The sequence below is a fragment of the Chrysochloris asiatica genome, unplaced genomic scaffold (genome assembly GCF_000296735.1).
Source record: "Chrysochloris asiatica unplaced genomic scaffold, ChrAsi1.0 scaffold00047, whole genome shotgun sequence".
In the NCBI taxonomy this organism is placed as follows: Eukaryota; Metazoa; Chordata; class Mammalia; order Afrosoricida; family Chrysochloridae; genus Chrysochloris; species Chrysochloris asiatica.
Genome location: NW_006408565.1, coordinates 13,393,223 through 13,407,794, shown reverse-complemented (window position 1 = coordinate 13,407,794; position 14,572 = coordinate 13,393,223). Strand labels below are relative to the sequence as shown.

At 38.5% G+C, this 14,572-nt stretch overlaps 1 protein-coding gene across 3 annotated transcripts in view; it reads left to right on the top strand.

The window, feature by feature from the left end:
* The window catches only part of SRRM1 (serine/arginine repetitive matrix 1), a 31,840-nt gene that overhangs the window by 8,004 nt on the left and 9,264 nt on the right, over positions 1–14,572 (top strand). For 2 of the 3 annotated variants that reach the window (XM_006862289.1, XM_006862287.1), the window contains exons 6-11: positions 882–1,085; positions 1,541–1,735; positions 2,449–2,568; positions 4,428–4,702; positions 10,177–10,257; positions 10,914–11,000. In XM_006862289.1, coding sequence (XP_006862351.1) covers positions 882–1,085; positions 1,541–1,735; positions 2,449–2,568; positions 4,428–4,702; positions 10,177–10,257; positions 10,914–11,000 — 962 coding nt within the window. The remainder of the gene's footprint in view (positions 1–881; positions 1,086–1,540; positions 1,736–2,448; positions 2,569–4,427; positions 4,703–10,176; positions 10,258–10,913; positions 11,001–14,572) is intronic. The other variant, XM_006862288.1, reaches the window with a different exon arrangement.

The following is a 14,572-nucleotide window of genomic DNA, read 5'->3' as shown; positions in this document are numbered from 1 at the left end:
ATTCCCTGTTCTGCTTTTCTCAGATGGTTGTACTGAACTCAAACTTCAGATCATTTATTTGTTTTCTTCTTTCCAATGAGACTATTGTTAGGTTCACATTTTTAAATCCACGACTCAGCTTCTACTTATTTATGGTGAAAGGTGAGAATTCTATTAGGCTTTTCATTTTAGGGTTTTGCTTATTTCTCTCATAAATCTTCTGAATTCAATAAGGGAAGGAAGTAATTTCTTACTACATTTCATTTATACACTGTATTAAACACAGCTTGTCAAGAAGGAACAGTACTTCTGAAGTTAAACACAAATCCTTATGGTAGTAACAACTTAACTATTGATGGATCCAGGTCCACTGTTTTCTTTCTTTTACTGTGACTAAAAATTTTAAAAGTATTTTCAAGTTAAGCAAACCTGGAGAGGACTTTTCCTCTTCCATGAAAGTTGTCTTATGCAAGTTTTTGAAATATGTCTATTCTAAGGAAAATATGCTTTAGTTGTACTAGACATTTTTTGTCATTCCTAGGCTCTGCCTGGTGACCTCAAATTTTGTTGGGTTTGACTTGTTGGTAGAGGATATCACTATTAACTTTTCAGCGTCTTCTTTTTCTCTGAAAAGTTCATCTTTTGTCTCCTTATTTCTCTGGGAATAATGAAGAACCCTCTTCTGTAACCCATATATTTGTGAAATCTGTAATTTTACTTGGCTTTCTCTTTTCTTGTGGCCCTTTTCCTATCAAGTAGATTAAGTAAGATATCTATTTCTCTAGCAATAGTATAAATAACAGGGTCAATTCTCACCTCCCCCTATGCTTCCCTCCCACCCCCTACCTGACCCCCAGCCTTAATGTTATTCAAAAATCTGAAAACAATTGCTTTCATCCTAGACGCAAATCCAGATCTCCTTCTCCTAGAAGACGATCTTCTCCTGTCAGGAGAGAGAGAAAGCGCAGTCATTCTCGATCTCCCCGTCACAGAACCAAGAGCCGGAGTCCTTCACCTGCTCCAGAAAAGAAGGAGAAAACTCCAGAGCTTCCAGAACCTTCTGTGAAAGTAAAAGAACCTTCAGTACAAGAGGCCACTTCTACTAGGCAAGTAACATAGTGATTTATTTACAAGTATCGTTTTAGACTGTTACTAGTGATTACAGATCAAAACAGAGGCACTTGATGGTTTTATTAGTTGTGTTTTTTACTTACTTGAAAGGAATTAAAAAATATAAAGGGGAGTATAATGAATAAAATACCTCCAAGGTGACAACTATGTACTGGTTGTATTGTTTCAGATCATTTATATACTGTAACTTGCTTATTTCCTTTAATATATTTTGAGAAGCTTTCTACTTTTTCAAAGTATGGCTAGAATTGTAAATTGCTCACTCAGTTTCATAGATATACGTATTTTTTGTAGCTAAGAGTTTTGAAAACTTTGGAAAGAAATAGTATTTTAGTACATCACTGTATTATAACTTAGGAATCTGACTGGAAGAGGGTTTCATGGTTGTTAATTCCAACTCTTAATGACCACCCCTCTTGTGTTTCTGTAGTGACATCCTGAAAGTTCCCAAACCTGAGCCTGTACTAGAGCCTAAAGAACCTTCTCCAGAAAAAAATTCTAAAAAAGAAAAGGAAAAGGAGAAGACTAGACCAAGATCTCGATCTCGTTCTAAATCAAGGTCCCGGACACGTTCTCGCTCTCCTTCTCATACTCGACCTAGACGGCGTCATAGATCCCGATCAAGGTGAGTTGTGACTTTAAGATCAGCCTGTTGTTGATCCTGCATAGGGTTTCCAAGGAGCAGCTGGTGGGTTTGAACTGCTGACTTTGTAGTTCGCATTCCAGTGCTAATCCTACAGCACCACACCAGGTCTGCGTAGACCTCAGTTTTCAAGTGCTTCTCTTACAGGTTTGTTGTTTTTTAAGTGCTGACCCATATGGTGACCCTGTGTTGGGTTTCTGAGGAGTGGCTGGTGAGTTTGAACCACCAACCTTGCTACTCAAACTGACCTTGTGGTCCAGCATATTATCCTGCTGTGCCACTACAAAGCAATAGGAAACGTTTGTTGTAACTAGTTGCCAATTCAGTATTCCAGCTCTTCATCATCCCCAAGCATGCAGAGAACTGCTCCATAGGGTTTTTAGTACTGTGACCTTTCAGAAGCAGATATCCAGGCTTTAACTTCTGAGGGATACCTGGGTAGACTGGAATCACCAATCTTTTTGTTCAGAGTCCAGCAACCATTTGTGCCACTCAGTGAATCCCCGAAACAATATTTTCTATGGATTCCACATAGAAAATTTGAGGGCATTGATTTTCTGTGTACCATAAAAATCTCTACACAGAAATTTATGTCCCTTCAAATTCGTGTTTAAAGTGTGGTCGTTGAGAAAACTATGTCAAGAAATAGGTTCCTTACTTCAGATGTATTCAGGTCCTTCTGTTTGTTGTAACAGATCATACTCACCTAGAAGGCGCCCTAGCCCAAGAAGGCGGCCATCTCCTCGAAGAAGGACTCCACCAAGACGGATGCCTCCTCCACCAAGGCATAGAAGGAGTAGATCTCCAGTGAGACGGTGAGATATTCCCCTCCTCTCCTATTTTAAATTAACAAGTGTCGAGTGCCTGAAAGTGTGCCGTTAGTTTATTTTGGTAGAATCTTTGGATTAATATCTCCTCGGGGAAGAGAAGAACTGATAAGTAATATCAGATAAGTCTTCTAAAGAGTGGAAGTCATTTAAAATGTGCTATTACGTAAAAGGTCTAGTCCAGTGTTGTAAAGTAAAACAAAATTCACCAGCTTAATGATAAACTTTGTAAATTTTTATGTTTTCATATATCATCAAGAAATCGTTACCATCCAATAAAGGAATTAGCCATTTTTGCTCTTCCTTTGCTTTAAACTTGCAACTGACTTTTGAAAAGCGACCGGCTACAGGCCATGTCTGCTATACTTTTGTTTAGGATTTTTTTCTCATTATAGTGATAATCAGTGTTTATGATAAATCATTGAAACTGATAATAAGAAAGGGAAGGTTGTCTATAGTCTATTCTATAGAAGTATCCATTATTAATAGTTTAGTGTCTTCATTTTTTTTTTTTTTTTTTTTTTTTAAGAGATTAGGTGTAAACCTGCCAGTATGAGTTGTGTTTCCTTAAATTGTCACTTTAATAAAAACAATTAAATCTCAGAGTAGAAGCCTAGTACATTGGTAGCAGAGTTTTTATGCTTTCTTGACAATCAATTTCATCTCTTTTGGAAAGAACTGTGAGTGTGTGTCAGGTTATACTTAATATCATTTTGAGTCAAATGACTGTTTAGAAAACCAAATAAACTTGAAAACAAAGAGGGGAGGTGTCAAATAAGCACCACATAGTTTCTTTTGTTCTGCAGACTGAGGTCTCTCAGAGTCTTCATTTTTAAATTATTTTCTTGAGTTTGTCATTTACTTCCACTATTAAAAGTTAAGAGTTCTGGTGTGACATTGTAGAATAAGCACTGGACTGGTAACTGCAAGGTCAGCGGTTAAGACCCACCAGCCATTTCTCAGAAACCCTATCCATAGTTACTATCAGTTGGAACCATCTTGACAGCACTTAATAAACAGTTAAAAATTTAAGAATTACTATTACTACTGTTAAATGAGACTAGTGATGTAAATGGTCAGTAAATTCAGACATCACTTCTAAAATTGATGGTGCTGGTGCCATCTAGTACAAGTTTAACGGAAACCGCTATTTCTTACAGTGGAGTTTTGCAAACGGCATGTTTTAATTTGCTTACTAAATCATCTAGCAGTCAGAATATTTTGCAGATTGTGTAAGATTCCCTTTCAGCCAGTTTTTGTCTCACACTTAAGGTAGGGTTTCTTTTTTTCAGGTTCTCAGGAATTCTTCTGCCAAAGGTGAATTCTGCAGGTACACATAATTGCAACAGAACTTACCACAAATTTTGCCGCAGAATTCGAGAGTCCCCTGCTTCTAAGTTTATGTAGCTAAACGAATTCCTAATCTTGCACATCTACTTTTTTTTTTTTAATGCAACTTAAATGTTGCTTTGACAATGTATATTATTAAATGGAAAATATTTTACATCCAAATTTTGTATGCAAACTCCAAAACACTGATAGCATTCCTAAGGAAGAAAGAGACTGATTGTTTGTATTCTAGTACTCGCCATGACATATTTTATAATTGGGGAGACAATCAAACAGAAGCATTATCAGAATATTTTCGTTTATAGTTAGCTTTAGAATTAGCTATTTCTGTCCTGGGTTTAATTTTTGTTTTTGCTGATTTTGGGGGGACTCATGTGCTTAGCTACATAAACTCAAAAGTTGGATAAAATAGCTGAGTTTTTATATAAACTGTACATACCTGTAAGGTAATTCTTTCTAAGTATGCAATTAGTGAATATGAATACTTTAATTCGCAGAAGAAGGCGCTCATCAGCATCTTTGTCTGGGAGTAGCTCATCATCCTCTTCGTCTCGTTCCCGGTCTCCGCCAAAGAAGCCACCCAAGAGGACATCCAGCCCCCCTCGGAAGACTCGTAGGTTATCTCCTTCAGCAAGTCCTCCTCGGCGACGACACCGACCATCACCTCCAGCAACTCCACCGCCCAAAACTCGTCATTCTCCAACACCCCAGCAGTCAAACCGTACACGAAAAAGTCGTGTTTCTGTCTCTCCAGGAAGAAGTTCAGGTAAAGGTAAAAATCAAGCACATACAGACTCTACGTTCTTTATTTGGTTGTTTGGCTACAAAATGGATAATTGGTTACGGCCCACTAGCCAGTCTCAAAGTGTGAAGTAACTGGGTGATTTGTGTGCAGTGTTCTCTGTAAAGGGGCTTTCCTTTTGTGTCTTGCATTGTTAAATAAGGTTTTTAGGTAAAAGTGTATTATTTGAGCTATGCCCTCTGACATTGAATAAGTGCAGAAAAATATTACCAGTCATGGGCTGTTTGACTTGAGAGTAACTTACCAGAGCTTATGTTGATATGTTAGAGGATAGGATCATTTGATTACTGAGGGCAGTTATTTTGTTTTTCACCCAAGATTTTTTGTTTGGTGTTTTACTTCAGGACTTTATATTCTATTATAATTCTTTCTTGGCCACATTGTACTCCCAAGGGAAAGACATGGGGTATCCTCTTAGAACTGTTTTTTGTTTTTAATTTAGGCTCCAGGCAGGTTCTTCTGAGTGTTGTCCTTGCTTTATTCTGCAGATTGGTTTCTGAGGGATTTATGATCTGTGATCCTGTAAGGCAAGTAGAATGCTGTGTTAGTCTGAGTGAAGCTTCTAGTCTACTGTATAACAAAAGCCTATTCTTTTGGTATACACCTGGAGAAAAACTATAGGCTCTATTTGAATCAGACTCCTGGTGTTTAGGGCTGAAATGAAGCAGAGTGCCTGAAAGCTGAGTAGTAGAGGAGGGGAAGCAGTTGGAGTTTAAGGAGCCAATCTTTAGGTTAAAACATACTGGTGTGGTTTTGGTCAGATCTAAATGGTATAAATGAAACTGGAGATGGGCAGAATTTCAGCTACACATTTCAGTGAGCTTATTGAGTCTACGTTTTCTATTAAGCCAGCCTGCTGTGTTAAATCTTTCCCCTAATACAGTGTGCATTACTGGTTTTTGATCTCTGTTCATTGAGGTCGAGACCAGCAATCAGAGTGATGGGAACTAGCAGTTAGTCATAATCCATGAAGAGTTGTATATATGTGATTTTCTGAGTTTTACATTAAATTATGCTGGTGACACATTAACAATATACATTTATTTTTGGTGCATTGGATCGTTAAACCTAGACGGGAAGCTGAATGAGAGAGCAGAAACTTGCTTCTGGGGTCATACTTCATTCAAGAATGTTAATAGGGATTCAGGATCATGATTTCATAACCTCACATTCCCATAATCCTGTTTGCTCAAAAATGGGAAACTTTGAGCCCATCCGTGGTTTCTAGTCTCGACTAAATGTGGTGCCCATTGTCCTGACCTTTTTTTGTTGTTGTTCCTGTAAAATGTTTGCACTTTTGAGTGTTTCTGTCCTTTGTTAAACAGTTTTTTGGTGGAAACTAAAATCAAGCTATGATTTCTCTGTTTGCATTGTATAATGGTAAAAAACAAGGGACTGGTTGGTTTGTGTTCTGGGACAGAACTTCTTGTTAAACAACCCCAGTCAAGGATTCACATTATAGGCTAGAGTTATAGTCAGAGGCTGCCTAGTATTCATTGAAGCTACTGGGTTTGAGTAACTGGGAAAACAGCCTTTTCTCTTAAAATGATTCCAGTCCTCTAATGAAATTGTAGAGTTAGATACTGTCCTCAACAAACAGGTTCTCAGACAGGTTCAGTCACTTGGTCAAGGTTAGTCAGCCAGGACTTAGAGTTTTAAGAGTTCTCGTTCTTATTGAATAATAATGAGGGGCCTTCAAAAGTCCATGAAAAACTATTAACTTTTCTTTCTGTTTTTTCCATGGACTTTTGAATCCCCTTCGCATATATTCCCTTTTCCAACTTTTCTACCCCAAAGTACTACTTTAGCTTCTGTTAGAGGGAGGTAGAGGGAAGGGAGAAATTGTTCAGCTACTATACCTGGAAGTATGATTACAGAAATGCCTTTGCCGTTTCCATGGCTAATAAGCAGTAACACCATTGAAACATAATACAACTTTGTACACCTGTATCTCCCCCAGACTAGACCCACTGCCATCTAGTTGATTCCTATTCATAGTGACGCTATATAGGCTTTCTGGAACTAAAAATGGGAACATCCAACCTGATCTGTGTCTACAAGTCTTAACCCACAGGCCCCCGAGGCCCTTTAGCCTATGTTGTTAAGTGCCCTCGAGTTGGTTTCGAGTCATAACAATCCTGTATAAGGTTTCTGAGGAGCAAATTGGTGAGCTTGACCTTGACCCACCGACCTTGCGGTTCAAACATGTCTAGCACATTAACCTACAGCGCCACACCAGGACTCTGCCCTTAAGCGCCCCATATTCCCAGGCAGTCTCCCATCCAAATATTAAGTAGGCCTGGCCCTGCTTAGCTTCCTAGATCAGATTAAATAGGGTTCATTCAGGCTACTATAGCTGTAGATGGTTTCCCATACATAGCAATTAAAGAAATTGAAGCTTTAGGTCTCCCCTTTGAATAGTGGGGAACCTTGTATTTTGGATAGCAAAGAGAATCAGAGGAAGACAGGAAAAAAAGTGATTACGGGAACTGCTTATTGTTTAGGGCCATCTAATTGGTTTTGACTCAGAGCAACCCTATTTAGGATTTCCAGGGAGCAGCTGGTGGATTTGAACCACTAACCTTGTGGTTCACAGCCCAATACTGATCCTTCGTTGCCACACCAGAAATCCTTAGGGGTAAATTATCTTTAGAAGTGTAATCAGTGGCATGTCATAGTTAAATTGTTATCTTAAGTAATCTATAAAATGGTGTTTCTTTGCTGCTAGTATATCCGTACATGTGGTAGTGGTAATTTGGAATTCATTTGGATCTAGTGATAAATTAGGTTCTGTGCAAGCACTTACGAATTTTGCTGATTCTGACCAAAGAGTGATATTTATAAGTGATTTTTGGGCCAAGTCTCAGAGATTAATTAGTGTAACTACTGAAATGAATTTAAAATTCTAGGTTTTTAGTTTTTTTTTATTCCCTCTCAGTTAACTTCTTAGAAGATTTCTTGTTTTGTGCTAGAATTTTCTCTTTACATACTAAAAATTAAACCATCATCACTGTACAAAACTCTTTTGGCCAAATACAGACACTTATTGAAGTATTAGCTTAATTTATAATCATTGATTTGAGCTCATTGTTGTAGCCACTGTGTCAGTCCACTTTGAGGGTCTTTATCTTTTACACCCATCCTCTGCTTAGCCAAGCATGAGGACCTTCTCCAGGGACTGGTCATTCCTGAAGACATGTCCAGAGTTCATGAGGCCAAGTCTTGCCACCCTCATTTTAAGGGTCTGTCCAAGTAGCTTATTAGGTGGTGGTGGTTATGTGCCGTGGAGTCAGTTCCGACTCATAGCAACCCTGTACAGGGTTTCCCAGGCTGTAAATCTTTAAGGAAGCAGAAAGCTTCATCTTTCTCCCGCAGAACAGCTGGTAGTTTCAAACTGCTGACTTTGTGGTTCGCAGCCTGCTTCATAACACTATGCTACCAGAGCTCCTTAAATTATTGGGTGGAATCATGAATAAAATGCAGCTGGTTGAAAAATTATCATGGAAATTCTCCAGTTTGACTAGTTTAAATGAGAGATAGCTATGTTATGTGCGTTCTAGGTCAGACATTCTATGTAATTGTGCTGATCAAACAACTGGTACGGAACCTGGGGGCATCATACAATCTTCAAGTTCCAGATCTCAAAGGGATGGCTCTCTCGTGGTGAGATTAGTGATTATGTACAGACATAGGAGTCCCTAGGTGGTGCTATAACTGAAAGATTGGGGACTTGAGGCCACCCAGAGGCACCTTGGGAGAAAGACCTAATTAATTAGTCATTGAAAACTGTAGGGAGCACAGTTCTACTCTTGACACATGGGATATATGAGTTATCCATGAGAAATATGGATATAGTTGAAGCCAACAAACAGATGTAAGAAATAGTAGTATTGGTTGTTGTTAAGGGCTCTTGAGTCAATTCTGACTCATAGCAACTCAGTACTGGGTTTCCGAGGAGCAGATGTTAGGTTTGAACCACCAAACTTTTGGTTCATATAGTCCAGTTCTGATGTACAGCGCCACACCAGGAGAGCTTGAGAAAAAGGAGGTTTTGGGTTCAAATCCTTGCTCAAATTATTGGTGTGACTTGTTTCTTTTTAAACCTCAGTTTCTCCTTGGGATGGGTTGCAGGTGGGGCGCAGTGGTGATATTGTTAAGCATCAGTGTTTAACAATACCTATAATAGGTGAGAAGGTGCTCTGGAAGCATAGTGGATACGAATCGGGCTGCTAACTTCAAGGTCAGCATTTAGAAACTATCAGCTATTCTGCCGGAGAAAGATGAGACTTTCTGCTCCCATAAAGATTTACAGCCTCCGAAACCCTGTGCAGGGTCACTATGAGTCTGAACCAACTCCACGGTACTTAACAACACAACATAATAGGTGAGTGTGATGGCTCCATATGCAAGCACTGGACTGCCAACTACAATGGACTGTGACTTACGAGGTTGGCAGTTTGAACCCACCAGCTGTGCTCTGGGATAAAGATGAGGCTTTCTGTTCCCATAAAGATGTATAGTCTCGGACACCCTATATAGGGTCGCTATGAGTCTGACCCAACTCCATGGCACTTAACAACAAGTAACGTAGCAAGATACAGAAGCAGTCACCTGGATAATACTCATTCATGCAGTTGGGAGAAAAAAGGTTGGGAAGATCATAAAGTACTCAGCTGTTTCTTTGATTTGTCACAGAGCTGCTTGCTCGGTTTCTTTTTTAATCTTTAAGCTCTTCCCCTTCAGAGAAGTTTCTTGCTACTGTGAAGATTACGTTCCGTGTAGAGCTTTCTGTGCTACTTGAGTGGCTAATTCATTCCCCTTCTTCAGACCAAATATGCACATTTCGTCAGGTCTTTTATCTTGATCATTTGTCATCTTTATTACTTTTCAGAACCCACGTTGAATGGATGTGTGAAATCATTTTGAAGCCCTACAGAGTTGAATATTATGTGTGTTATAGGTTGTAGGGTTTATATAAAGTTTGTTAGTAACTATATTGCCGTCCAGCCAGTGTTTTCCTGGGAGAATCTCAAGATCCAGGAATCGTTGTAGATCTTTTATTTCAGTTGGTCACAGGTCTTAGGTTGTTTAGTGTCGAGTGGGTTCCGATGCATAGAGACCCTGTATAGGGTTTCTGAGGAGCGACTGGTGAGTTTGAACTGCCAAGTTTGTGGTTCAGACAGACCTTGGAGTCTAGTGCTTATCCTACAACGCCACACCAGGACTTCACAGATCTTATAGGAATAAAAAATTCTTTAGTTCTTTGAGACTAATAATGCTTTTCTGTAATTTAGAAAACGTTACAAATTGGAAAAATTTGTTCAGAATGATTTTTAGCTACCCAAATGTTAAACTATAATTTGAAAATGAAGGCATTCTGTTGTGTGTAGCCTTTATTTTTTCGTAAATATTTCTCCCTTAACACACTACCATTTCTTTTTTAGTGACAAAACACAAAGTTGTAGAGAAAAGAGAGTCCCCTTCACCAGCACCCAAGCCTAGAAAAGTAGAGTTATCTGAATCGGGTAAGTTTTATTTTGTTTTTTATATTTTTTACGGTGAATTGGACATGTACATTTGGTTGAAGTCTTAATTACAGGTTGTGACTTAGAGATTAAGAGCCAGGATCTGAAGTCAGGCAAGCCTGGTTTGAATTCCCAGCCCCATTTAACCACTTTTTAGATGCTGTTGTTGTCTCATTTATATGAATTACATTTCTCTAATCAATTCAAGGAGTGCAGTGGCTCCATACGAAAAGCAATGGGCTGCAAACCCTATGGTCGATGGTTCAAGGCCACCAGCCACTCCCCTGAGAGAAAAATGAGGCTTTCTGCTCCCGCAAAGATTTAATGCCTTAACAACACTTCACAACATTAACAACAGCATTAACAGTTAATTCAAAGTGCATAATAACACTATCATACATTAGGTTCATGACAGTTAATTAAAATAATATTTTTTTTAAGTGCTCAGAAACCAGTCAAACCAGTAGTAAATGCATGTTTTGTTACTTTTGGTGACAGTAAATTTAAGTTGACATCTTAAGCCCTTTCTTTGTTAACACAACAACAGCAAAATTAGTTGTGTTGTTTGACCCAACCAGATAAAACTCTGTTCACCTAACTTACGTGTTCTGTATGCAAAACTAAAGGAGCACTTTCTAAATGCATCCTTCTTTCAGAAGAAGATAAAGGTGGCAAAATGGCAGCAGCAGATTCTGTGCAGCAGAGACGCCAATACAGGCGACAAAACCAGCAGTCTTCATCTGGTATGTACACTGATTCTTAACATTTTCCTCCTTGTGTTTCCAGATGAACGTTTTAGATGTAAATGCCATTTGTAGTGATTTTTTTTTTTTTTTTAAAAGCTGGTGAAATATGTGAAAGTTTACCGAGCAGATCATCAGTTTAACAATGTATATACACATCAGTTTAACAATGTATATACACTTTGATTCATTACAATGACTGTAATCCCATCCATGTACCAAGGGTTAACAGTATTTACCTCTGTTAGTTTTTTTTTGTTAAGTGCCGTCGAGTCGGTTCCGACCCATAGCGACCCTGTACAGGGTTTCCGAGGGTGTAAATCCTTACGGGAGTAGAAAGCCTCATCTTTCTCCCGCGGAGCGGCTGGTAGTTTTGAACCGCTGACCTTAAGGTTCGCAGTCCGATTTGTAACCACTACGTTACCAGAGCTCCTTAATAACAACAATTAGGGATTAAAAATAGTATTTACCTCTATTCTCTTTTAACTCTTGTATTCTTCCCTGTTTCCCACTACTTTCATCTTTCCTCTGCAAACCTCCCTCTTGTGTATTGCCTTCTCCATCATCCAAAGTAATGTGTATCAACCAGTGAATAGTTTTCTCATCCCTTCCATTCCTGATAGCCATCATAGAATGTTTCTTTTCTTAACTTTTTACATTGGTCTCATACAATATTTATCCTTTTGTGGTTGACTAATTTCACTCAACATGGATGTCCTCCACATTCATCCATGTTGTGAAGTTATTTTGCAGTTTCATCTATACTCTTCAGAGGGGCAGAGTATTCTACTGTATGTACCAAAGTTGGTTTAACCTTCTGTTGATGGGCATTTAAGCTAGCTCCATCTTTTTGATATGTCTCTTGTAGACAGTATATTGAAGTACCATTTTCTTCTCCATTTTGCTCTGTCTTTTGACTGGTGTGTTTGATCCTTTTACATTCAGTGTAATTGTCAGTATAAATTAGTTGCTGCTTTGCTGTTTGTGTGTGTGGTTTCTTTATTCCTCATCATTTTCTGTAGTGAGTTCATTTTGTTTCTGGGTTTTCTTCTCTCTTTCATTTCTGTTGTGTTCATGTTTAGCAAGGACTCCTACTGTGGTGCTGTAGGATCAGTACTGGATGGCAGACCACAAGTCTGGAGTTCCACCCCACCAGCTGCTCCTTGGAAACCCTGTACAGGGTTGGTATGAGTCAGAATAGACTTGACAGCACTTAACACCACAACAGATTTTAATTTTGATGTTGTTAAGTGCTGTTGAGTTAGTTCCAACTCATAGTGACTGTATAGGGTTTCCAAGGAGCAGCTGGTGAGTTTGAACAGTCAACTTTGGTGTTCAAACTGGCCTTGCAGTCCAGTGTTTATCCTTCAGCAGCACGTTTTCTCTTTCCCCCCCCCCCCCGTTTAAAACAGTCTTATTTTATCTTGAAATACACATGACTTCCTTGCCATTTGGAACTTCTATATCTGCGCTATTCCCTCTTTTTGCTTTGATGTTGATTTTATTATAAATTGATGGCTCTGGCTGCCTGTTCTCGGTTTGCTTTACTTTAAATACTTCTATATCTGGCTTGAGTTTTGAGTGGTATTGTCATGTATGGTTATCTGAGGTTGTTGTCTTTGGTTGGTTCTCAGTCCAAAAACTCCCTTTGGCATTTTTTTTTTTTTTTTTGTGAAGGTCATTACAAATTCCTTTAATTTCTGCTCATCAGGAAACATCCTAATTTCACCATTATATTAGAAGGACACCTTTCCTGGGTATATGACTTTTGGTTGACAATTTTTTTCTTTGAGAGTTTTGTGTATGTCACCAAATTACCATTTTCCCTGCTGATGTCTGCTGAGAAATCAAAACTTAGTCTTGTCTTAGAAATCAGAGTTTAGTCTTACCGGTTCTCTTTGTAAATAACTTTGCATTTTTCCAGAGCCACTCTAAGAATTCTTTCCTTGTCTTGGATTTAGAAAGTTTGATTATGGTATATGTCTTGGTGATTTTCGTCTCTTCCTATTCTGGAATTCTGATCACCCATAAGTTGTTCTCCTCATGGTGTCTTGTAACTCTTAGGGTTTCTTAAGATTTTTTTCTGATTGTTCTTCTAGCATACTAGGACAAGTGTAGTAATTTGGGCTTCCTTGCTTAAAGTCAACTCCTTTGCCTTTTCAGTGTATTGTCCATTTCTGGATTTCTAATTATAGGTTTTGGATTGCTTCAGAATTTTCATTTGTTGTGTCTACTTGTACTTGCAATATTTTCCTGAATTCTAAAGTTTTTTTCTGTGTTCTCCTTGATTCCTCAATTTTTTTTGGCAGTCGTTTGAAAGGGACCTAAATATCATTCTTTAGATTCTTTTTCAGTTAGTTCTATTACCTTTCCTTCCTCTGAAACATTTTCTGGCTCTGTATCTTGGTCATTTGTGTGAGCACATTCTCTCTTGTTTCTTCATGTGAAATTATCTGTTGTTTCCCGGACATTGTGGGGTTGTCATATTTAATTGATGATTGTATGTTGATGTGTCTTAGACTCTCACCACCTGTCTCCTGTGAGTGTTGTATACTGTTCTCATTCACCGAATGAATAATAACCATTTGCTGTATCAACTATCTTCACATGTACAGTTACTCAGTCCTTAATTTTAACTGTTTAATTCTTTCTATCACCTGTTAACAGAAATTCTGTTGTGTCTCTTAAACGTTTTGTCTTTCTTCCCCCCTTTTCCTTTTGTTTTTAAATAATTTTTTTAACTTACGTTGTAATAGATCCTTAGATTAAAACAATCTAAACAAAACAAAACCCACTGTGGTTGAATTTACTCAACTCTATATAGGATTTAAGAAACTAAGTCTATAAGAGAATAGAGAACTTTATTTTTTTTCCCAAGGAGTAGCTGACGGATTGTACCACCATCTTTGTAGTTAGCAACTCAGCACCTAACCCACAGTGCCACCAGGGCTCCTCAAAAAAATAAAACTCACTGCCTTCTAGTTGATTCTGACTCACAGCAACCTTAGAGGACAGATTCAAATTCTGTTCCTTTGAGTTTCTTAAACAAAATCTCTACGGGAGCAGATAGTTTCATCTTTTCCTGTGGAGCAGCTGGTAGATTTGAACCACTGACCATTTGGTTAGTAGCCCAGGACTTATTTTATAGTTCCCTCAAGGCTCCTTTAAAATGGAATGGAGGAACATAAAATGAACACTACAATTTATGTGTGTGTGGGTCTGGGCAAATTTATAAATGATCAGAATGAATTGCTGGATCCAAGGATCCATAAATGGAAACCGCGGGTACTCTTCTTTTATTAGCTTACTTGGTGCTTGTGACAGTGTCTAGGTTCTACCTTTGCTTTACATTTATGAAAAGACCACAGACAGATGGAAACCATCATGAAATCATTTGAAAAAATAGGTATTTTTATTGGTGTTTAGAATGTTTTATACGCGGAGAAAGATGAGCCTGTCTGCTCCTGCCTCAGAAGCCCTATACAGAGTCACTGAGTTGGAACCAAATCGAAGGCACTTAACCAACAACAGGATTTGCTAATAGGCATGTAGACAATGCCGCCTGCATTTTT